At 43.1% G+C, this 26,197-nt stretch overlaps 1 protein-coding gene across 1 annotated transcript in view; it reads left to right on the forward strand.

Annotated features, from left to right (window-relative positions):
- plppr4b (phospholipid phosphatase related 4b) overlaps positions 1-26,197 on the forward strand; it is a 56,086-nt gene that overhangs the window by 17,350 nt on the left and 12,539 nt on the right. Inside the window, exons 2-4 of the mRNA XM_006805164.3 lie at positions 8,180-8,365; positions 19,428-19,557; positions 20,345-20,540. Of these exons, the coding sequence (XP_006805227.1) occupies positions 8,180-8,365; positions 19,428-19,557; positions 20,345-20,540 (512 nt within the window). The remainder of the gene's footprint in view (positions 1-8,179; positions 8,366-19,427; positions 19,558-20,344; positions 20,541-26,197) is intronic.

A 26,197-nucleotide genomic window follows, 5' to 3' on the forward strand; every position in this document is an offset into this window, starting at 1 on the left:
GAGAAGTTTGGAGGTTAATCCACAATTTTATTGTTGAGCCTTCATGATGATCTGCCGTGTGTTATGGTCCAGGTGAGATTCTCACTGATGTGGGCATTAAAGAAAAACTTTAACCATTAGAGAAAAAATTACCAATAATCATCCCACAGATGTAATATTATCTACAGCTACTCTTAGTACCATTGATGTTAAATTAGACTCTTTTTCTCCAATCGATCTTTCTGAGTTAACTTCAATAATTACTTCCTCCAAACCATCAACGTGTCTTTTAGACCCCATTCCTACAAAACTGCTCAAAGAACTCCTGCCATTAATTAATTCTTCGATCTTAAATATGATCAACTATCTCTAATAATCAGCTATGTACCACAGGCCTTCAAGCTGGCTGTAGTTAAACCTTTACTCAAAAAGCATCTCTAGACCCAGCAGTCTTAGCTAATTATAGGCCAATCTCCAACCTTCCTACAGTAGTTGTCAAACAGCTAACAGATCATCTGAATGGTTTATTTGAAGAGTTTCAATGAGGTCACAGTACAAAAACAGCTTTAGAGACGGTTACATTACATTATATAGGTTTCCCTTAGGCCAGGGGTGTCAAACGTACATGTGGCCCATGATACAACTATATCCGGGATATGGTATGTTTGTATGTGGGAGCTGAATCCCTGCTGAAAATCCATGGAGAGTCCTTGGAATCATTAGTCTGCTTGCCTATCGATGTGCAAACTGCATGCAGGACAGAAACAGCTGCATAATGCTTCTAACACTCTTCGCAAGCATCTGCACAGACAGCATGCTAACGCTAAAGTAGCCAAGGACCCCAAGTGACAAACATTTGACCACACAACATGCAATTAATTTGCACAAATGTAATGTCTTTGATATGCTGCCTACTAATGGTGTTAACTCTTAAAGTGGAGCTAGTGAGAACCCAATGAGAATCAATAAGTAATAACAATAATGGAATCGGAATAGCTAAATTCTTGTCAATTCCCATCCCGAAGACAGCAAGTGTCGTGGTATATTCCAGGTACACTGAGAGATGGAGGAGCCGGATTTAAGTGCAAGCGTGCCGGGGAAAAGTGAAGAAACAAGGGAAAGCATAAAGTGAGCAGCATCTGGCTGCATTTCAATGATATCGGAGACGGCAAAGCTGAGGGCAGAATTTATAAAATTAGGAGCTGACTGAAGTGACTCCCGTTTTTATTTTTACCCATTTTCCATTGTGGAAAACCTGTCCAGGCCTTAAACTTCATGTTTGTTTACCCTCGTAAATGCATAGAAACAAGGTTTTTATGAAAACACTGAACAAAAAATTTCCTTGAAAAAGTCTAAAATCTACAGTTCAGTATTGAGTGTTACATAAAATAAAGTAGATAGAAGGTGTCTTTGATTAGCAGAGATATCTGCATGTACCACAGAGCCATGGCTCAGAGTCTAATTGAGTCTCACAGGCCTGAATGTGCGCTTGAAGCCATTTTTAATTATTAACTGCTCACCAAACACAAACAGAAGCTGAAATTTTGGACTTTTAACTGTATTTTCTTCAGTTTTACTGCTTTTCCTACAGAGAAAAACCTCCCTTATGGCCACACAAATTAACCTGTTTAACCCCAATGCCCTCGGTACCAGAGGTTCTCTACTATAGAAATGTCAGTTTCTTTATAGCTACAGTTACAAACAAAACAAAACTGGACAGTCTGGGCAATGAACTGTTTACACATTTCTTCCAAAGAGTCGCACTGACAGATTTCTCTCTCTGTCACAGCATCTTTTTTGTAATCATGTAGAAAAACAACATGTAAGTTCTTTCCTCTGACAGAAAGGAGAATGTCACTGGTGCAGCCCACGTAAGGTCAGAGTGGACTGTATGTGGCCCACAGTGTAAAATGAATTTGACAGCCGCCTTATGCATCAGAAGACATAGCATACATTTACACTGCTATGCAGATGACACCCAGCTCTATCTGTCCATGAAGCCAGATAACACACACCAATTAGTTAAACTGCAGGAATGTCTTAAAGACACAAAGACCTGGATGGCCGCTAACTTTCTGCTTCTTAATTCAGATCAAACTGAGGTTATTGTACTCGGCCCTGAAAATCTTAGAAACATGGTATCTAACCAGATTCTTACTCTGGATGGCATTACCTTGGCCTCCAGTAACGCTGTGAGGAACCTTGGAGTCATTTTTGACCAGGACATGTCCTTCAGCGCACATATTAAACACAAATAGCCTTCAGTCTTCAGTCTGTGGCACCAAGGCTGTGGAACAGTCAACCACCACAACTACGTTTGGTTGACTCTGTGGAATCCTTTAAAAAGCAGTTAAAAACCTTTCTGTTTAAATCAGCCTTTTGTTGATCAACGCTTTCTAAATTTTACATTTTTCATTTACATTTAACATTTGTTATTGTGTATATTGTCTATTTTGTTACTTAACTTTCTGTTTGTTTTCATCTTTGTGTACAGCCCTGTGACCGCCTGTACTACATAGGACTGCTTTCTTCCATTTGTGGAATATTTCTAAGATAACATCCTGTCCCAGAGTGATGTTGGAAAAACATGCACTCATTACTTCCAGGCTGGACGACTGTAATTCATTATTATCAGGATGTCCTAAAAACTCACTGAAAAGCCTTCAGTTAATCTACTGGTTTAACTTTTCAGCTTCATTTACTGATATTCACTGAGGATCATTTCTGTACAATGAAATAAATCCAACGTGGCTTTAGCCACAGAACAACAGCACCATCCCTTCTCCTTTGTGGCATACATCTAACTCACGATGTTTCACAGCATCTGAAAAACATTTAATTACTTTGTTGGGCAATTAACAGAGAAATTCAATTAAATGTTTGTTCATTACACAGAGGACAGTGAACTTTACTGATTTCAGGGGTTGGTTACAATAAACCGTACGATTCATTCCTCCTTTGTGAGACTTCTAAATAATGGAGGTGAGCCAAGAAAAAGCATTGATGTGTGTTACAGCTGAAAGGAATCATGACACTATGAAATGTTTCAAATGCAGTTAGCTGCTATTGACCTGTGCAAATCATACTGCACTCTCGAAATGAGACCATGTGACATAAATTATTCCGCTAAAATCGGCTTTGAAGAACGAAGGGTACAGTATTTCTCCTGGAGCAGCTTCGTCTGCAGTGTTAGCAACGTGAGTCACTGACCTATATTTGTCATATTCACAAGCTGAGGGAAGCTGGCAGCGGCTGGGAAAACAGACGAGAAAATGGGAGTCGGGAGGAACGTAGGGATGAGCTCAGTGTGTGGAGGTGGCTCGCTGTCAAACATGGATGACTCCTGCATGCATTGTGCTTCCTTAATTCATTCACCCAGCATGTTATATTTAATCTGCATCATCAAAGGAAGATGGACGCTTTCACAGCTCTGATTAGTCTTTTTATTTTTAATCAGCAAACACTAATCACAGCTTGTTTGAATGCACTCTGCGCAGACCGGTGTAAACGCTGAGCAGCGCTCCACAGATGCAGGAGGTCGTTGACCCGGGCATGGGAAAGTGTGATACCTCATTCACCTCGCAGTAGTGCACACACAAGCATATAGACCCATCTTCACTATGCCCTGTGTGACTCGTCCATCATTCCCATCTCCAGCATGGCAGCTAAGTCCTTGTGAAGTATTTATCTTTCATGTCCATGAATCTGTAGGGCTGTGAATGCACCGTCACACCTGGGTGAGTGTGGTGTGACTGGGCAGGGGGTCATCTGCAAATGCTGTTGAAAAATCTACTGTGGAGGCTGGTGTGGGAAGGTTTTTCCCAACAGGGTGAGGCAGGAATGATGAATTTGGTGCCTCAGGCCCCGGCTCATTTCTGTCCACCAAACTGTGGATTCTTCATCCTTCCATTTTTTAGGAGGTTCCAGCACTTCCAACACTCCTGCCTATGAGTGGAAACCAGTGTCCATAGCTGCTCTGGGACCTGACGATGGTGTTACTGCATGTGCTAGGTTGTGGTGGCCCATGATGATGATGATGGTCCAGGAGAAGCAAAGAAGCCCGTCCACAAACTGCACTCACACATTCACAGTCACATTTGTCTCTCCGGCTGCAGCCAGTTGGTCACCGTGTCTCTGAGCCTGTGGACATAAGAGAGGACAGTGTTTAATGATTGTAACTGTTATACATGGTTCTAGAATGTTTATGCAACTTACACTTTGAAAACAATATAAATTGAGAACATATTATTGTCTGATAATAGATGTTTGTATCCAAAAATCAGTGTTGTTAAAGCTAAACAATACACTCTTCCAGGTCTCTGAAACATTAATTAAGGATTAATCATCCATTTATACATTCTTAATAGAAGTGTGTATGTATGAGGGTGCACTTGGTCAAAATTGAACCAAAAATGCTGGAGGCATGTAAAGAACATGTAAGGGTTGTCCTGGTCCTGGTCTGTCGACCCAGTGTTTATGTTTTTGATGATTAATATTCTTTGATGAATGTTTCCACGGTTTAGTCTCTTGCAGTTCTTTTGTATTTTGTGATTTCTTCTTTCTTGTGCGTTTCATGTGTCACGTCTCATCGAGTTCAAATTCAAATTCAAATTTTATTTGTCACACACACACAACCATACACAGTATGACACGGGGGTGAAATGCTTGTAGCTGTACAATGCCCGACCATTAAATGACAGAAAAAAGTTTTACAGTATTTACAATTTACAGGTTACTACAAAATTTACAAATTAACTTAGAAATTTACAGTAAAAAAAAATGTGCAAATAGCAGAAAGAGATTATCAAGATTATAAATTATAGGAATTATAGGATTGTAGGAAATGTGTGGTGGTGTGTGTGGTGATGTGATGTGTGTGAGAGTCCAGTCCTACACTGGTTCAGGCCCGAATAGCCTGGGGGAAGAAGCTCCTCCTCATTCTCTCTGTTTTGGCCTTAAGGGAGCGGAAGCGCTTCCCAGACCTCAACAGTGAGAAGAATCCATTGTTGGGATGGGAGAGGTCCATCATAATCTTCCTAGCTTTGGACTTGCACCGCTTGGTGTAGATGGACAGCAGGTCAGGGAGCTCTGATTGAATGATGCGTTCGGCCGAGCACACCACTCTTTGCAGATCTCGTCTGTCCTGCTTGGTGCTGTTCCCAAACCAGGTGCAGATGTTTGCCGTCAGGACGCTCTCGATGGTGCAGCAGTAGAAGTTCTTGAGCACCTTCAGTGGCAGATGGAAGTCTCTAAGTCTTCTGAGGAAGAAGAGACGCTGACGGGCTTTCTTAACCAGAGTGTGGATGTGGCAGGACCATGACAGGTCCTGAGTGATGTGGACACCCAGGTATCGGAAACTGTCCACTCTCTCCACTGGCGTGCCACTGATGATGACGAGTTACGTCCTCGTTCCAGCGTCTGCGTCTCTGTGTTTATCTCTTGTTTCCTGTTGTATTTACTTCCTGTTCTGGTGTTAGTGTGTTCAGTTTTGCTGACACAGCACACCTTCAGAGTGTTGTTTGTGAGTTTGTGTGTTTAATGTTGGGATTTTCATTTCTTTCTTATTATGTCTTGATTACAAAAATCTCAGCAGAGCAACATTAGATGCTCAAATTTCCAGGCCAAGTAATAAGACAAGCATTTTAATGACTTGTAATGGCTCATTCATCTGTTTTTATTGTGCACCTTCTTTTATGATGGTAACTGTCTTGTTATTTTATTAAAGAACACGAGAAATAATTGTCAAGAATGAATGAATGTCATTCCAACTGCAAACAGGGAGAACTGCTTTGCTTTCTACAAAGAAAAGAATATATACACATCATCTTTAAAACCTGGCAGAGGTAGTATGAGGCTTGTTTATGCTACCAGTAGCACTGGGATACTAGTGTTCATTGATGAAACAGGACAGAAGCAGCTGGATTGTGTGGTGAGAATAAGGCACGGCGGGACCACAGATCAACATGCAGAGCCATTTTATTCACTCTTCTCACCACAGAAAACACCCCCACACACCTGAGGCCCCGTGCTTTAACTCGGCGGGCGTGATGACTAGTGATGTGCGTATCGATCCTGAAATATCGATTCCTCCGATACCAATCATTTATGTTCTAGAATCGATTCTCACATTAAAATATCGATATTTTAGTAATTTAGAGTAAATTTGTAGTTTATCATTAACAGGAACACAGTGGAAAGAAACTATAACATTCGGATTGTCTACATTCAAAGGAACTACTTCCTCTTCCGCCTTTCATAGTCATGTGCGAAATACGGCTGTATAAATGTCTCGCAGCCCCTTGGCGTGCGCACTCACAACAATAGTTGAGCGTAATCGTAGTCACGTGCGGACTTATTTTACCTCCACAAATAGCTGAGACGTGGTTTGCGATACATGTGGCAAAAAAGTGCTCGAAGAGTATAAAATATAACCGGGCGCTGACTCTTCTGTTTAATCATTTTCTGTTTGACGTTTATTCAGTTGTGTGAAAACCCCGGAGGAACCTCCCAAGAGATTAATAAAGTTTAATTTAATCTAATCTAATAACTTTAATCTCAGCCAAACCGATTTACTCACGAACAAATAAAACACTGAAAAAGCCCAACAATAGCATTTTTAATTATCAAAGTGACTTATATATCATGTTTAACCCGAGTAGCGAAAGACTGCGGGGGTTAGAAAACGATGTGTCGGCTCAGATATTTGAAGTTTACACAGCTACATTCTCACCTGAAAATATGTTAAAAGTTTTTTTGCGACCCAGAAAGAGAAATAAGAGTAATATTAAAACTAAGTCGCTGCCGCCATTGTTGGAGACTGGAGTTGGCTGGGCCCTCTATGAATTCTGCAACATGGTTTTTCAATTTTGTTGTCCGGGTGGAAAATCGGGAGAAATTCGGGAGAATGGTGGCTCCGGAGATTTTCGGGAGGGGCACTGAAATTCGGTATTCTCCTGGAAAAATCGGGAGGGTTGGGATGTATGGTTGTAGCAACATCACTAACCTTGTCAAACACCTCAGAGTAAATCATATCACAGAATATGACGAGCGTATGTTGAGGCGAACTGAAGAGGAGGACAGGGACAGGTGCTGCTAGGGTGAGACAGACGTCTCTCACGGAGTCCTTTAGTGCTGCAGGCAGGCAAGGTGTTCAAATAGCACAACTTCAGTTTTTTTATTTCTATATGATGAACTCTGCATTATTAAGTGATAAGAACAAGTAATCTAATGTCCTGTAATCATTATGATGCTATAATTTGAGATACAATAAATAAAACAAGTTTTTGTACAAAGTATCGGATCAGTATCGTCGATACCACCCTGGATATTACTTGGTATCGGATCGGAAAGAAAATCAGTGGTATCACACATCACTAGTGTTTACGGCAACGCAGACCACGCCCCACCACAGATTGATTCACACTATTTGCTCAAATCCAGCTAAATGCAGTCAGACTGACTCGGTGGCGTTTCATAAAACAGATGGACTGAAAGAAAACAAAAAACACTAAAGCAATATCAAATATGGTACTTCATATTTTCCCCATATTATAGTTTTTCTTCTTGGTAAAACCCACTGCTCATCTGCCAAGCAGAGTGTGGTTAGATGGGCCATGCTGGGCACCGAGATGTTATGGTACTGGGCACTGGCAGTTGGACTCTGGTGAAGAATGTCGAAAGGAAAACCGAGTATGCTCCCGTTTGCACACATAAACCTCCTCTCAGCTTCACAGTTCTGCTACCTTAGTGCTCTTGAGTGGAGTGAATGGTAAAAACAATGTCCCTAGCTCACTGTGTAAAGCAGATATTTATGTAACTGGTTGAGTACAGCGAGCACTTCCATTTGCTGAATTGAAAAAGTAAATACCACATTTATAACTCTGACCTTATTTTATAGTTGGGATTGAACTGAACATGTTGTCTTAAGACCTCATTTTGTTTGTTGGGATGTAATTAATAAGAGGAATTAAGTCCACGTGCCATCTTGCATAACCGTCCGTCCATCCTGACCTTTCTATGTTGTTGTTCTTATTATGAAATGAAATGTTAATGCGCTCATTGACCCACGGGTTCATATGGGCATTTGCAGCTTTGACTGGCTGTTTAGCTATTCAGTGGCAATCTGCTGAAGCTCTTGCTGTTTATGACTTTGAACTAACGCCTCATTTTCTCTGTCTGCTCATGTTGTGTCTGTGTGTAGCTGCCCATCCTGGTCTCATCTGTGGTGAGTCTGTACTTCCTGGAGTGGACGGATGTGTTCAAGCCAGTGAAGTCTGGCTTCAACTGTCATGACCGCAGCCTAAGCCTGCCCTACATTGACCCCAACCACGAGGTCATCCCCTTCCTGATGTTGCTCAGCCTGGCCTTTGCTGGACCTGCCATCACAGTAAGGCTTCACACTTGCCTTATTTTAAGTCTTGAAACAGTGCAAAATAGCCTTTAGCAGTCATTATGGAGGTGCTCTAGTCTTAGGTTTTATAGTATAAAAACACAACCATGGTAAAATGTAAATTAGAAAGAAGGGGAAGAGATCTGCATTTTTTCCTCTGGGTGTCCATCATCTTTATCACAAATCAAATTACCAGAAAACCTCTGAGAAAACTGTCAAAGCTAACAGGCAGTGGGACTCCAGACCTGGACAACTCAAGTGCAGGACTCGGGAGATTACAGCCCAGTGCATTTATTTACAGTGAAGTGATATACACTGGCTTGCAAAAGTAATCAGCCCCCTTGAACTTTCCCACATTTTGTCACATTACAGTCACAAACATGAATCAATTTTATTGGAATTCCACGTGAAAGACCAACACAAAGTGGTGAACACGTGAGAAGTGGAACGAAAATCAGACATGATTCCAAACATTTTTACAAATAAATAACTGCAAAGTGGGGTGTGCGAAATTATTCAGCCCCCTGAGTCGATACTTTGTAGAACCACCTTTTGCTGCAGTTGCAGCTGCCAGTCTTTTAGGGTCTGTCTCTACCAGCTTTGCACATCTACAGACTGAAATCTTTGCCCATTCTTCTTTGAAACAGCTCCAGCTCAGTCAGATTAGATGGACAGCGTTTGTGAACAGCAGTTTTCAGATCTTGCCACAGATTCTTGATTGGATTTAGATCTGGACTTTGACTGGGCCGTTCTAACACATGGATATGTTTTGTTGTAAACCATCCCATTGTTGCCCTGGCTTTATGTTCAGGGTCGTTGTCCTGCTGGAAGGTGAACCTCTGCCCCAGTCTCAAGTCTTTTGCAGACTCCAAGAGGTTTTCTTCCAAGGCTGTCCTGTATTTGGCTCCATCCATCTTCCCATCAACTCTGACCAGCTTCCTGTCCCTGCTGAAGAGAAGCCCCCCCAGAGCATGATGCTGCCACCACCATATCTGACAGTGGGGATGGTGTGTTCAGAGTGATGTGCAGCGTTTTGCATTTTAGCCAAAAAGTTCCATTTTGGTCTCATGTGACCAGAGCACCTTCTTCCACATGTTTGCTGTGTCCCCCACATGGCTTGTGGCAAAGTGCAAATGGGACTTCTTATGGTTTCTGTTAACAATGGCTTTCTTCTTGCCACTCTTCCATTAAGGCCAACTTTGTGCAGTGCACCACTAATAGTTGTCCTATGGACAGATTCCCCACCTGAGCTGTAGATCTCTGCAGCTCGTCCAGAGTCACCATGGGCCTCTTGGCTGCATTTCTGATCAGCTCCTTGTTCGGCCTGTGAGTTTAGGTGGACGGCCTTGTCTTGGTAGGTTTACAGTTGTGCCATACTCCTTCCATTCCTGAATGATTGCTTGAACAGTGCTCCGTGGGATGTTCAAGGGAAATCTTTTTGTAGCCTAAGCATGCTTTAAATTTCTCAATAACTTTATGCCTGACCTGTCTGGTGTGTTCTTTGGACTTCATGGTGTTGTTGCTCCCAATATTCTCTTAAACAACCTCTGAGGCCGTCACACAGCAGCTGTATTTGTACTGACATTAGATTACACACAGGTGCACTCTATTTAGTCATTAGCACTCATCAGGCAACGTCTATGAGCAACTGACTGCACTCAGACCAAAGGGGACTGAATAATTACGCACACCCCACTTTGCAGTTATTTATTTGTAAGAAATGTTTGGAATCATGTATGATTTTTATTCTACTTCTCTCATGTTCACCACTTTGTGTTGGTCTTTCACGTGGAATTCCAATAAAATTGATTCATGTTTGTGGCTGTAATGTGACAAAATGTGGGAAAGTTCAATGGGGTCGAATACTTTTGCAAGCCACTGTATGTACAACAGTTACAATACGATACAACTTTATTTATGTAGCACAAAGACCAGAGGTACATCAAAGTGCTTCTCAATAATACATTAGTAGGAAACTAAATTAAAATTACATAAAATTGAAATCACTTAAGGAAGTGCAAAATACACTACCAGATGAAACAGAGCGCTAATTAATCGGCAGTGCTAAGTTAAATAAATAAGTTATTGATCGTAATTTAAAAGATTGAATAAATTCAGACACGGGAATATCAACTGGAAGATTATTCCAGTAATGCAATAATATAAGTTAAGATTGCATACAGGTGCAATTGGAAAATGCAATGAATACTACCTGATAAAAACACCAACTAGTGTCAGAGTTCATGTGCAAGTGGGGGTGGGGCAGTCAGTGAAAGGGCGGTGTTGGATTCAGAGGGAGGAGCTGGATGCAGGTCTGGAGTTCATGTGTGTGAGAGTCGAGAGGGACGGAGGAGGGAGAGACTTCAGCTTCCTGACAGCCTGATGGACGAAGCTGTCTCTCAGTCTGCTGGTTCTAGCCCGGAGGCTCTGGAGTTGCAGGAGCACGGTTTTAACTAACCGATTAGCTCGATGGTCCAGTGAAGACAAAGTCTCAGCCGCTACGTTAAGTAGTGGCTTCTTGATGAGATCATCAGGTGGGTGATTAGAGCAGGTGTGTTCGGCCACAGACGGGAACCTGTGATGAGTCCCGCCCACAAACACAGACAAACAAGCACAAGGACACAAGGAATGTGATGAGGGACCATGACCAAAAACAGGGTGAGGACATCTAACAAAGCTGAAGTCACAGAAAACTAAGAACTAAAGTCACAAATAACAATACAATAAAAATCATCTTAAGACAACAAGAAGTTCAGGGAAATGCAGAATAAAATTATTAACAGAAAACAAAATAATACAGAACTCGAACACATAATATATCAATAAAGAGCTGTAAAAGCTGTTAATAATAAAATGCTCAAACAGATTTAAGGAAGGATCATGTCAGTTAAACCTCAGTTAAGTAGCAGAAGTGTTGGTGAAATTAACAGGTATTAATTAACATGTGTGCTAGAGTGGCAACAATGAGACGACCCCCAGGACAATGTTAAACTGTCTCTGATCAAGGAATCAGAAACTGACTTCATGAGGGGGGCCTGAGGGCCCAGCGTACTCTAGTGGGTGCCTGTGAACAGCTGATATTACATTATTTGGAAATGGTCCAGGAAACCTTTCCAACTTTGATTCTACAAGTTTTCTTCTTAGATCTTCACTGAGTTCATTGGAGTTCAAGGTTCAAGGTTCTTTCTTTGTTACATGCATAGTTATACAAGTATAACACACAGTGAAATGTAACCTGACACGCTCCTCGACATGTGCAAAAAGGGGGAATAGACAGAATAGACAATATAAACATATTTAAAATTAAAGGAATTTGAAATGTACATTGTGCCTGGGTTTAGAGTGTCTGGAAGAGAGTCCTGTCTCAGTCAATTATAGATGATGTGAGAGGGCGGGTGTGTGTGTTTCGGGCTAGGGGATAGAAGCTCCTCTTGAGTCTCTCTGTCCTTGCCCGGATGATGCGGAACCTTCTACCAGATTGCAGAAGTTGGAACAGTTTGTTGCCAGGATGGCAATCCAGCAGCGTTCTGCTGTACGGATCACTCTCTGGAGAGCTTTTTGGTCCTTCACACAGCTGTTCCCAAACCACGATGTGATGTTCTGTGTGAGGATGCTCTCCACAGCGCCTGTATAGAAAATCCTGAGGATCTTTGGAGAGACCCTGAACTTCCTCAGTTGTCGTAGGTGGTACAGGTGCTGCCTAGCCCTTTTGGTCTGGACCTGAATGTGGGCAGACCATGTCAGGTCTGAGGAGATGTGGACACTGAGATACTTGAAGGACTGCACCCTCTCCACTGGAGCTCCATTTATGATAATGGGCTTGTAGTCTCTGTGCTGACTCCTTCTGAAGTCCACCACCAGCTCCTTGGTCTTGCCGACGTTCAGCTGGAGGTGGTTGTCCTGGCACCATGATGCCAGATTCTTCACTTCGTCCATGTAGGCCGCCTCATCATTGTTGGAGATGGCACCCAACACCACTGTGTCGTCAGCAAACTTCACAAGGGTGTTGGAGCCATGAGTGGCCACACAGTCTGAAGTGTAGGGGGAGTAGAGCAGTGGCGAGAGGACACATCCCTGTGGTGCTCCTGTGTTGATGGTGATGCTGTTAGAGATGCATCTACCCACCCTCACCACCTGAGTTCTGCCAGTGAGGAAGTCCAACACCCACGCACACAGACGGCTGTTGAGTCCCAGATCCCTGAGCTTTGTGAACAGTCTGCTGGGCACTATTGTGTTAAACGCTGAACTGTAATCAACAAACAGCATTCTCACATAGTTACCCTGTTTCTTGTCCACGTGGCTGAGGGTGGTGTGCAGGACGTGGGCGATGTGGATCTGTTGGGTCGGTAGGCGAACTGGAGCGGATCTGTGGTGTCTGGGATGGAGGAGGAGATGATGTTCTTCAGCAGCCTCTCAAACACCTTCATTACTACCGAGGTCAGTGCAACTGGCCGGTAATCGTTCAGGGATGAGGGTTTGCTGTTCTTGGGCACAGGGATGATGGTGGATCTTTTGAAGCATGTGGGGACCACAGACTTCGCCAGGGACTCGTTGAAGATGGAAGTGAACACACCTGCTAGCTGGTCAGCATAGCAGCACAGCAGACAGCCGGTGATGCCGTCTGGCCCCGCCGCTTTCCTTGTGTTCACTCTCCTCAGTGCCGCCCGGACGTCATGCTCCGCGATGCTGGTCACCAGTCTCTCGCTGATGACGTCACTGTCCTCGGTAGTCAGGTGGTAGATAGCATTAGCCGCCTGGCTAACCTCAAAACGGGTGTAGAACTGATTCAGCTCGTTGGTGAATGCAGAGTCGGCGTTGATCGGTGCATTGTTCTGAATTCTGTCCACTACCAGAAAATCCTTGGCTTCAAAGTGGCTTCAAAGTTTCTCCATCCATCCATCCATCCATCTTCTTCCGCTTTATCTGGGGCCAGGTCGCGGGGGCACCAGCCTAAGCAGGGAAGCCCAGACTTCCTTCTTCCCAGCCACCTACTCTAGCTTATCTGGGGGAACACCAAGGCGTTCCCAGGCCAGCCGAGAGATATAAGCTCTCCAGCGTGTCCTGGGCCTGCCCCGGGGCCTCCTCCCAGTGGGACGTGCCCGGAACACCTCACCCAGGAGGCGCCCAGGAGGCACCCTTTTCAGATGCATGAACCACCTCAGCTGGCTCCTTTCGATGTGGAGGAGCAGCGGCTCTACTCTGAGCCTCTCCCAGAGGGCTGAACTTCTCACCCTATCTCTAAGGGAGAGGCCAGCCACCCTTTGAAAAAAGCTCATTTACGCCGCTTGTTTCCACGATCTCGTTCTTTCGGTCATTACCCACAGCTCGTGGCCATAGGTGAGGGTAGGGATGTATATCGACCGGTAAATTGAGAGCTTCGCTTTTACACTCAGCTCTTTCTTCACCTCGACAGACCAGTGCAGCGTCCGCATCACTGCGGCCGCAGCACCAATCTGTCTGTCGATCTCCGGCTCCCTTCTCCTATCACTCGCGAACAAGACCCCAAGATACTTGAACTCCTCCACTTGGGGCAGGAACTCATCCCCAACCCGGAGTGGGCACTCCACCATTTTCCGGCTGAGAACCATGGCCTCAGATTTGGAGGTGCTGATCCTCATTCCCGCTGCTTCACACTCGGCTGTGAACCATTCCAGTGCGAGCTGGAGGCCATCACCGGATGAAGCCAACAGAACCACATCATCTGCGAAAAGCATAGATGAGATTCTGAGGCCACCGAAGTAAAAGCCCTCCGCCACTTGGATGCACCTAGAAATCCTGTCCATAAAAATTATGAACAGAATTGGTGACAAAGGGCAGCCCTGGCGGAGCCCATCACCCACCGGGGACGAGTCCGGCTTATTGCCGGCAATGCGAACCAAGCTCTTGCAATGGTTTTATAGCGATCGAATGGCCCATAGCAATGGGCCAGACACCCCATACTCCCGTAGCACCTCCCACAAGACCCCGCGAGGGGCACGGTTGAATGCCTTCTCCAAGTCCACAAAACACATGCAGACTGGTTGGGCAAACTCCCATGCACCCTCAAGTATCCTTGAGAGTATAAAGAGCTGGTCCAGTGTTCCGCAACCAGGATTAAAACCGCATTGTTCCTCCTGTATTTGAGGTTCGACTAGCGGATGAACTCTCCTTTTCAGCACCCTGGCATAGACTTTCCCAGGGAGGCTGAGGAGTGTGATCTCCCTGTAGTTGGAACACACCCTCCGGTCCCCCTTCTTAAAGACGGGGACCACCACCCCGGTCTGCCAGTCCAGGGGTACTGCCCCTGCTCTCCACGCAACATTGTAGAGGCGTGTCACCAGGACAGCCCTACAACGTTCAGAGCCTTCAGGAACTCGGGGCGGACCTCATCAACACCAGGGGCTCTGCCACCAAGGAGTTGTTTAACTGCCTCTGTGACCTCACCCCTGGAAATTGGCGGGTCATCCCCCTCATCCCGAGACTCTGCTTCCTCCTCGGAAGACGTGTCAGTGGGATTAAGGAGGTCCTCGAAGTATTCCTTCCACCTCCCTACAATTTTCTCCATCGAAGTCAGTAGTGCCGCGCCAGCACTATACACAGTGCAGGTAGAGCACCGCTTTCCCCTCCTGAGATGCCTGACGGTTTGCCAGAATCTCTTCGAGGCAGTCTGAAAGTCTTTTTCCATGGCCTCTCTGAACTCCTCCTACACCAGAGTTTTTGCTTCAGCCACTGCCCGAGCTGCATTCCGCTTGGCCTGTCAGTACCTGTCAACTGCCTCCGGAGTCCCACAGGCTAACCAAGCCTGATAAGACTCCTTCTTCAGCCTGGTGGCTCCCTTCACCTCTGGTGTCCACCATTTGGTTCGGGGGTTACCACCACAACAGGCACCAACCACCTTGCGGCCGCAGCTCAATGCAGCAGCTTCGGCAATGGAGATACTGAACATGGTCTATTCGTACTCAATGTCCCCAGTCTCCCTCGGAATGCTGTTGAAGCTCTGCCGGAGGTGTGCGTTGAAGATCTCACGGTGGTGATCAGTTGACAACTCAGCCCCTCTCTTTACCAGAATGTCCAGAACATATGGTCACAGGTCTGTTGATACGATTACAAAATCGATCATCGAACTGCGGCCTAGAGCGTCCTGGTACCACGTGCTCTTATGGACACTCTTATGTTCGAACAAGGTGTTCGTTATGGCCAAACTGTGATTTGCACAGAAGTCCAATAACAGAACACCACTCGGGTTCAGATCAGGGAGGCCGTTCCTCCCAGTCACGCCCCTCCAGGTCTTGCTGTCGTTACCCACATGAGCATTGAAGTCTCCCAGAAGGACAACAGAGTCTTCAGGTGGAGCACCTTCCAGCACCCCACCCAGGGACCATAAGAAGGCTGGGTACTCTGAACTGCCACTTGGTGCACAAGCGCTGATGACAGTCAGGACCCATTCTCCGCCCCTAAGGCGCAGGGAGCAAACCCTCTCATCCACCACGATAAGGTAGCAATTCACGGAGAGGTGTCAAAGTTTCTGTGATAGAAAAAGTTTTTATGGCAGAAAAACCTCCAATCTGGCTGAATCAACAATTCTGTAAAGAAACTGGATCAAAATACCTCCACAGTCATGTGAAAGACTCTTCGCCACTTAGGGCAAATGCTTGATTGCAGGTCTTGCTTCTCCTAGCAGTTTCTACACAAGTTTACACTGCTGACAATGAACGTGTGAAGTTACTTTAAACTTTCTGCAAGCTTTATTTCCTGGCTGGAATTTTATTTCTCGCATTTTTATTGCATGTATTGCAATCTTCAGATTTTTTTTTTTTACAAAAGTTCTCTTACCTGAAATGATGTGTTCCAATTGAAGGTTTTTTCTATGTCCTCAGTCATTTACATCAGCTCACTAACTGCAGCTGTTAGTCAACGAGAACACTTGAGACGTTTTGGAAACAAGTTTGTTTATATCAGATTTTCCCCACAACCTTCATCTTTTGTTAAAGTTCTACAAATAAAAAAAGTGAGCCTCAAACTCAACATTCTGTCATTACTGTACTAAATGTTAAGGAAATGCATGCAGACCCAGCAGATGGCTTTTAAAACTCCACTGCAGCAGTTGCAGTTTTTGCTTCTTCCCAGACTTCTGGAGATTCTGGTCACACATTGAGAAACATGAATTAAGTCAAAGTAAAAAACTAGAATTGAACTCATTTTATCTTTAAAGCTTAAGGGGTCGGCAGCAGCTCTAATAGGAAGGGACATCCAAGGCACTTGAATGCTCAGCAGTTGCAAAAGGCACAGTGACGGGAAAGTCTGTCTCCGACTGACATGCCTGACAACAGCCATGTGTGATGTGCACAGAGAGCTGAGTTTTTCCTAATGCTGGTGAGACACCTGTATTGCATGCTTCTGTCTCGGTTTATGACTCTAAGCTTTAGGGAAAACACTTTTCATCTCTTTGTTCTCTCTGCCAAAAACGACTTTGCATATGCCCATAGAAGCAGCATCTTTGTGTAAAGGGCAGTTCTGCATTTTTGAAAATCTTATCATAATGTTGCAGCTCAAAGGGGGAGAAAGAACTTTTAATATCTACAGAATTTCCTGCAGTGAAGATTATGGTTATATTAAGATTTTGGAATTTGGCGTAATCACAGTCTTTGGCCATCCGACTTGCTTCCACTAATTACACCAGGTCCAGGTTCAGTACTCCAGACATACAGAGATCATTTGATATGAGATTCCTGTGACAAAAATATTTCCTGATCCATTTATGTAAATGTTACCACACTTGTAAGGAAAAAGCATTTGAGGGTTGAGCAGCAGTATTCATAATGTGACATGCAACCATCAAAGAAAATGCCAAATCTCCTCTGCTAACCACAAACAACTTATACTGCTACTGACTCTTGTTTTGAGCTTCTCGTACTCCAGGATGTAACTCCATGATTAGCACCACCTGTCAGCATGGACCCTGCTACAGCACCCGGCTCCAAGCATGCTGTTTTTGATTGATATGGATAGGTCCAGCTGGTGTTCTGTAAAACCAGGTTGCAGCATTATTTGAAGTGAGCCCTAGTCCCATCTCTAGGTCGAGTTCCATATAACAGGGGATGTCAAAGATAGACCATAAAGTGGGCCGTTCTGTGGTGCAAACTTTCTGATACTGTTCACCATCTCTCTCCACTCTGCCAAGTCGACCCAGACAACAAACCTAGTTACCTGTGTATGATTTATTCACACGATACTGATGCCCCTGTTTGTTAAATTCATAAATTGGGCTCTCGTGTGCTTCATATGTTGGCATGAATTCTTTAGGTCTCTGGACTTCACCTGAACATTATGCTTTCAAAAGATAAAAACTGGTTTCCAAAATAACATGTTCAAGCAAACTTTGAGCAAAGTTTGGGGGTCTATGTAAGTGTCTGTGTGTGTGTCAGCAAAGAGTTTACAATTTTAGAGTTTGCAAACTGATTTGTGAAAAAAGAAAATGTGGGAAAGCTAATAGTGTACCCAAAGGAAACTGGGTGTGGGTCCCAATCAGCCAGAGTTTCGGGTGAGTTCATTGTGAAACCTGGCCCCACCTTATCATGCGAATTCCTGAGGTCAGATGGCCCAGGATGTGAGTGGGCGTTAAGACGTCTGGGGAGGGAACTCAAAACTGGATTATAGATGGCAGACAGTTGGTGTCGTAAACCACCGCCTCTGTTCAAAGATGGTCGCTCACAGTGGACATAGATGCTTCTTTCACTCCTCTTTCAAACCATCTGTCCTCTCTGTTTTGGACAGAGAGGATGAGCTCACCTGAAACTCTGGCTGATTGGGACCCACACCCAGTTTCACACCTTGGCTCAGGTGATTAGAGGATCATCAGGGGGTCCTTTTGTCCCTCTGTGGGGGGAAACTCCCACTAAGTTTATATCTGGGACTCTCCACCATTTGACCTTAGAACTGAAGAAGCTTTTCGGATGAAGGTGAAACGTCTTCAAGCAACTTAAAGAAGTCCAGACGCTTTTCTTTGCAAGCTCCTTTGACTACGATGACCTGAATGACTGAGAACCTTCACAGACTAATAGTGTACCACAGTCTGTCCTGTCCACTCAGCTCTCAAAAATCCTTATTTACTCTCACCATTTAGTCAAAAGTATTTGCTCGTCTGCCTTCACACACATATGAACGTAAGTGACATCCCATTCTTAATCCACAGGGTTTAATCTGATGTCAGTTCACCCCTTTGCAACTATAACAGCCTCAACTTTCCTGGGAAGACTTCACACAAGCATGAGTGTGCTTATGGGAATTTTCGACTATTCGTCTAGAACTGGATCGGTGAATTCAAACAGTGATGTTGAAGGCTTACAGTCGCCGCTTTAATTCAGTTGAATGATGTTTTATTGGGTTGAGGTCAGGATTCAAGTTCTTCCACATCATGCATGTCTTTATGGATGATGTGCAATTGTGCAACAGTTTGTAGTCATGTTGGAAAAGGAAGGGGCCATCCCTAAATTGTTCTTGGTTCATTTCACTGGAACTAAGTGAAACTAAACAACAACCCCACTTGATAATCCCCCTCCACCAAACTTCACGCTTGGCACAATGCATTGATTAGCAAATTTACAATTAGATGGTGTGGTAATGTTTGTGTTTTTATCACATCTTTCAAACAAACTGACACAGGCACACAGATCACTTTCCTGAGCTCTTAAACCTCTATAATAACTGCTGTCATATCGAGTGAAAAAAATACAACATGCTTTTTTTACATAAATATTGGCACAATAAGTATAACTAACTAAACTAAACTAAATAATCTCTAAATATTTATTTTTTCCATCCCTCTGGTTCTGCAAAGATGTGTAATCCCATGCAGAGTGCATTTGTGCGTTAGCTACGTGGCTGGGTTTATCCGAGAGCTTTGAGTGGAATCCAAAGAACAAGCTGTGGCACATTGCTCACATAAAGCAGCCAGTTCCTGTTCATGTTCTCAAACTGGCTGATGATGTCAGAACCACCTTGGCAGAGATTTATAGTCAGGATTTTCTGAGTGTCTCCTCATCTGTGAGCAGACGTAACAGGTGAGTTGTTGTGTTGACAGATAATGATCGGAGAGGCCATCCTGTTTTGCTGTCTGTCTCGGAGAAAGCTCGGCGGTGGCGGTGAGGCTAACATCAACGCAGCTGGCTGCAACTTCAATTCCTTCATACGCAGAGCCGTCCGATTTGTTGGTAGGTTGATTTTTTTAAACTGCACACTTACTCATGTCACATAAAGGCAGTCCATGGTAGCCAGTTAAGAATTCGAGTACCTTTGTGGTGACACTTTTCTCCTTATGGGAGCTCAAAATGGGAATTTTACAAGACTCCCCAATTTATTCATATACATGCCGTTTTTTATTCTATGCCATCAAGTGCTTTATAATTATTTTACGCACACTCTCGATACATTGGGAGGTGCCCAAGGGTACTTGGAGCAGCAAGGAATCAAACCATCAAACCTCTGATTAGCAGACCTGCTCTACCCTCTCTGAGCCACAGCCACCTCTATGTGTGCGTTTCATCTGCTAACAGTAAAATTACTATCATCTCAATGGATTCATGCTTTTCGTTTTGGTTTTGCTTTATTAGCATTGGATATTAAAACTGATTCAGTCTCTAAAGACGATGCATTCATCCACAGTGCTAAACCAAAATCATATAATTCCAGCATCACCAGCAATACCCAAAAGTAACAAACACAAACTTTGTTTTTAAACCATTTTTGGGAAAGCTGGTCATTACTACATGGGAAATGATCCAAATGCATCCACTTTATAAATTAGCACATCAGCCACATTGCAGTGTCACACTATTTGCTTCACTTAATAAATATGGCCACATAAATACAGCGTCAGACTATACTATAAATTGTAGGGTACTATAAATAATACCCTACAATTTAAATTAAACATTGTAAAATCTGATATTCTAACTCTTTTTCCTCTTGGTAAGCATATATCTCACCATCTATCCTCAGGAGTTCACGCGTTCGGTCTTTGTGCCACGGCCCTCATCACAGACGTCCTCCAACTGATGACTGGATACCCAACACCATATTTCCTAACTGTGTGTAAACCCAATTACACCACCCTAAACGTCAGCTGTGAACAGAACCCATACATAATGGAAGATATTTGCTCAGGGAGTGACCCTGCAGCAATCAACCAGGGCAGGTAAGGAAAGAAAAAACACTCGATATGCTCCACTTTACACAGAAAGACTTCTGAACACTTTCACGCAAACGACACACAAATTATAAGTGGATCAGTTTTGTAGTCAAGAAAAATCATTTAACGTGATTCTTTGTGATGCTTTATATCACTAGCTATAAAGTACATTAGCACTCTTCGAGGGGAATATAAGACAATTGTCTTATAAAGCAGAGAAAAAAGGCTTTTTCTTTTTAATATTATTATTATGAAGTATATCACATAAAGAACAGAGCAGGGATAGATTAGAAAACTTACAGACAAGACAGAGTTGGTAAGAAAAATAATACCAGCAGGACTGTGAGTGTGTGCAGTGAACGTGAGGGTGTTAATTTTATTCAGTCCAGGTTTAATGCAAATTAGGAGAGAATTATGACAATAATAATAATTATAGTTAAAGCAACACCAAACATCACCACCAATAATCCCAATCAATAACTACGACCAACAATGACAATAATAACAGTGTCAATCCCAAAATGACTTACTTACCTGGATGACTGAGCATGCATCAAGACAGATAATGACAACAAATTACAACAATAATACCGTTATAAGAAAATTATAGGGAATAACTCAATTGCATGCATCATCAATTCTGCAAAAGTATACTGAAGGGATGATGACGCTTCTTCAGAAGCTGGACAATGATGCCAGGAAAAGCACGAAGCAACTAAGTAGGTCATTAGAAGAAGAAAGAAACTACTGGAGAGACGAAGATGATCAGGGAGCCAGAAAGAGACAAGATGAGAAAATTAAAGAGAACGAGGGAAGGAAAACAGCCTAATTACACACCAGGGAGGGAGAGAGTGTATGAAACAAGTGAATTCAATACACATGACATTAATGAAAACAGGAAAAAAGAACAAAGGGGGAAACACAGATAAGTCAAATGAAAATTCAGTTTGGATTTCATTTCTGCTGTGCTAATAGCAACACAGGCAAAGTCACCACTCGGAAAGACTTTTATCATTTGGCTCTTTTACATCAACAATGTGGACTTGTGATTTAAATCAAAGGATTTAACACAAGTTTTGCACAAATTGTTTAGATGTGTCGCCATTTCAATACATGTCACATATTTCAAAATCAAATGTTCAAAGTAAAGCTTTTAAATATGGATTGTTTTTTAGATCTGGATAAAACGCCTTTAGAGTCAATGGTCTGTATTTGTATAGCACTTTTACTAGTCCCTAAGGACCCCATAGCGCTTTACACAGCCAGTCATCCACACACTGGTGATGGCAGCTACATTGTAGTAGCTGACCACCACCAGTAGGCAACGGGTGAAGTGTCTTGCCCAAGGACACAACGACCGAGACTATCCAAGCCGGGGCTCGAACCGGCAACCTTCCGATTACAAGGCGAACTCCCAACTCTTAAGCCACGATCGCCCCACCAATGACCACCTTAAATGACCACCTACAAATATCACACGATACTGTGTTTCCTGTAATTTATCTTCATGCTCGTTTGAATTATGATCAGGTGAATGACTTTCTTTGCTTTAAGAAACTCTTGAGCTGTTTTTGCAATATGAATATGACTGAAACTGAGAAGAAAGTACGAGCCTGTACACTTCACAACTCATTCTGCTACTTCTATCAGCAGTCACATCATCAAGAAACATTACTGAAACAGTTCCACCTAGTAACATACATGCCCATGCAATAATGCTGTGATATACTTCAGATCATGGGTGTTCTTTTCCATCTCTATACTTTTCTCTTACAAGTTAATCTTGAGTTCCCCTACCCAAAGAATTTTTCTTGACTGAGTAGGTCATGTTGTGTGGTCATCGTGGTCTTTTGGTGTTGCTGAGCTGGCCGGTGCATTCTTTTTTTAACAATGTACCATGTTCTGCCTTTTATAAGTTACGCTGGATTACACAGTTTTGCACACTGCACTAGAGCTCCCTCTAGTGACTGATGTGTAATATTGTTTTAAGTGCTTTGGAAAAAGAAAAATAGAGGAAGTCCATCCAAGATGGCTGAATGTAATGCCGAAATATTAAAGTTTTAACCTGATATGGACCTTAAAATATTGTTGCTTTGGACGAGATTTGTCTGTAAGAATGAGTGATGATAAAATTATAATTGTCTCTTTGTTTTGTTTAAAAATGGTATGATAATTTGTAAGTTTAGGTGAGATCAACACCAAGGTACCTGTAGCTGTCCACAGCCTCAGTGTCTATGCCTTGGATGTTCACTGGTTGCAGTGGAGGATGTTTGTGCCTGTGGAAGTCTACCACCTGTTCCTTGGTTTTTCTAGTGTTGATCTGGAGGTAGTTCTGCTGACACCAGTCCACAAGGCCATAGGTCAGTTTTCATCAGTGATGAGGCCGACTATTGCAGAGTCATCAGAGAACTTCTGCAGGAAGCACTGGGTGGAGTTGTGGGAGAAGTCTGCAGTGTAGATAGTGAAGAGGAATGGAGCCAGAACTGTTCCCTGAAGTCTTAGGCACTGGTACCACACAAGAGGTTTTCCAGACCTCTCCCCAGCCTCAGGCCCAGGTTGAAGAGGTGCTCGATCACCACACACAGTTGGTCTGTGCAGGACCTGACGACCCTTGAGCTGATGCCATCTTGGCCCCAATCCTCCTCAGTTCCCTCCTGACCTGAATGGTTGAGAGAAAGAGAGAGAGAAAGAAAGAAAGAACAATGGGTTGAGAGGTCTCTTCCTTGATCATTAATAAGCAAATTGTCATGACCATTGATCGCCCTCTGAATCGAGGAGGGGGTCTAAGGGTACATCTTTCACCATCTTACAATGCTGTGATTGCAGCCATTCCCAAGTCTCTGTGAATGGGACTCATGGCCATTGATCAATGCTCTTGGATCAATGATCAATGGTCTTTGATCAGTGGTTGTTGATCAATGGTCATGACAATATGGATAAATTAATATGTATAAATTAAATATATTAATGATGAAGGAAATGACCTCACAACCCATTGCTTTTTCAGTGGGATTTCAGTCATTGTAAAATTGTACTGTTGTGGGGGAAACCTGCAGTCAGCTGAGACTGAGGAAGTCACGTGGATGATGATGAAACGTTTCTGAAAACACTACATCCAAATGAACAGATTCAACCTTTTGGTATTTACTTACCTGGATGATTGAGAATGCATCAAGACACTTTCCAAGAGGTATTCCATCTCTTTCCTAATTGTCATGGTAGGCATGCTGCTTAATGGGCTTGTCTTCACCAACATCTATATCGTCCTCAAGAACTGTTTTGAGTGGGCTTGTCATTAAAAAGCAAGGTGTACCTACAAATCAGACTGCAAATATTTTGCTTGACTGGGTCTTCTAAGTAGGACAAATGAGCCTCGAGATCTTAAAAATTTTTCCAATCTTCCAATCTGCCAGACAATTGGGATTGCTTTTCATGGTCAACATATTTCCTCAACATATTGACATGTTGGTGCTCAGTGATGCAACTTCATGTGGACCAGAGAAACAAGCTTGAAGACTAGAACTAACAACAGGCAGGAGAACTAGAACATGTTCTCCAGGCTAAAAGTAGTGACTGAGAGTTTTCTTGTCATATTTTTCATTCACTTTAAACTGGGCATTAGAGAGGGAACTATGTGTAAGCTCACAAATGGTATGTAACCTCTCCCTAAATGAATTTACATAATCCCAGGGACTCTTGTGTGGTTCCATGAATGGCAAAACGACAACAACGACAGACTCTCATCCCACCCTGAATTAGACTCAGCCCAAAATATCTGCAGCATGGATTTCAAAATCTTTTGGAATCTCTCCAGCGTACCCCGGCTTCATGGGTGATAGACACTCGACACCTTATCCTTAATAGCCGCCTCTGGGATGACTTGAGCAAAAACCCTAGACATGAAATTTGATCCCTGGTCAGTTTTAATGCGTTTGACAAGACAAATGTGGAGAAACATGTAACCAGTACTTTTACCACCGCTTTCGCCCTGAACAAGTGCAGCGGGATGACCACATGTGGCAGCACACATTATGGTGAGTTCGTGATGATGACCGACAATAGCAACATCAGTTTTCAATCCTGGCCAGAAAAAAATAGCAGAGCACCCTGTTACAAGTTTTCCTAATTCCTAAGTGGCCAGACAGATGGTGACTACAGGCAAGGCTTTAAACTTGTAGACGGTCTTTTGGCATCACAACCTGAGTGACCACATCATATTCCATTCCAGTCACTGAAAACCACTTATACAGCAAAACACAAGGGTCAAAAAGGTAAGACACAGACAGGCAGGGAGACAAAGTATTATCAGATTGCTGAAATTTATTAAGCTGCTATTAGATAAAATGAAACAATTATTTTGTTTCTTAATTTCCGGAGAAGGGCTAACAGGAGAAGGGCTAACAGGAGAAGGGCTAACAGGAGTATCAGGCTCCTTCAACAATGTGTGTGAAATATCCACCACATCTTGAAGCTGCCGAGCCTGGGCAAGAGTAGCTGCACATGATGGAAAAACAGAGGACTCACTGAGCCCAGAGGGGGCATGAACGCATATATCAGAAGGAGAATTTTCAGTGACTCAGGCGTGGCAGGAAACACCTTTCTCCCAGCCAAATTGTTTCCAAAAATAAGATCAACACCAGCAACTGGCAGCTGTCCCCTTAGGAGAGCTATTCATCTTACTGACTAATAGGTTTTATTTGGATTTTCCTCTGCCAGAATGCCAACAGCCCAGAATGCACAAACATGACACCAAGAATAATTAAAAATACAAAACCAGGGAATCCAAAATCATGCCCAAACCCACTTTAAGTGGGACTTAAAGTGGGTCTTTAAGTCCCACTTAAAGACCCAGGGTTTTTAAGTGGGACTAGATAGCCTAAGGTTGTTGGAAAGTGCTATGACAGCTTTTCCTTCGGTCTTGTTTCAAGAACAGGATGAATAGATGTATTGCTGCAGTGGTTCTACATGAAGGTATTATTAACCTATTTTAACAGCAGAGGATATGCTATTTTTTCACTAAAGACCAAATTCTATTGTCTGCCTTATCTTTAAAAGTTTTCTTTAGTATTTTATCCTTATCAGATTTTCAGCTGATTTAGTGCTCAGTACATTTGTACATTTTTAAATTATTTCACATTACTAAGTAAAGGAATGCAAACTGGTTGCCTTAAAAAGTGTTAATGATCAACTGCTTCTGAAATCCATCCATCCAGATAAAAAAAATAGGTCCATTCTCCTAAAACAGTCACATATATACAGCTTTATATAATAAAGATAAAGGTACAAAGACATTTTAAACTACAATGATATGTATATTTCATTTCTATCCTTTCTACAATGTAAATATTTGCATTTAGAAATGTTTACATTCAATGTTTTAATTTCACACTTTTACATGTAGAACCTACATGAGTATGATCAGCATTAACCTATTCATCTAATATTTGATAAAATCTAAAAATCCAATGCAACTTTGTAACTTTGTTCCTGATGTTACTACTGCTTTCTTCCTTTGCTTGTCTAATACTCCTATGTCCTATTGGTTAGCCATCACCAGTTTGTTTGTCTGTATCTGGAACTTCCAAAGCATCTTAGCTGAGTCATTCTCAACCACCCTAGGGGCTGTATCCCATTTTGACCTTGGAACTTCCAGCCCATTCTTG

This window comes from Neolamprologus brichardi, chromosome 9 (assembly GCF_056152115.1).
Source record: "Neolamprologus brichardi isolate AB-2024 chromosome 9, ASM5615211v1, whole genome shotgun sequence".
Classification (NCBI taxonomy): Eukaryota; Metazoa; Chordata; class Actinopteri; order Cichliformes; family Cichlidae; genus Neolamprologus; species Neolamprologus brichardi.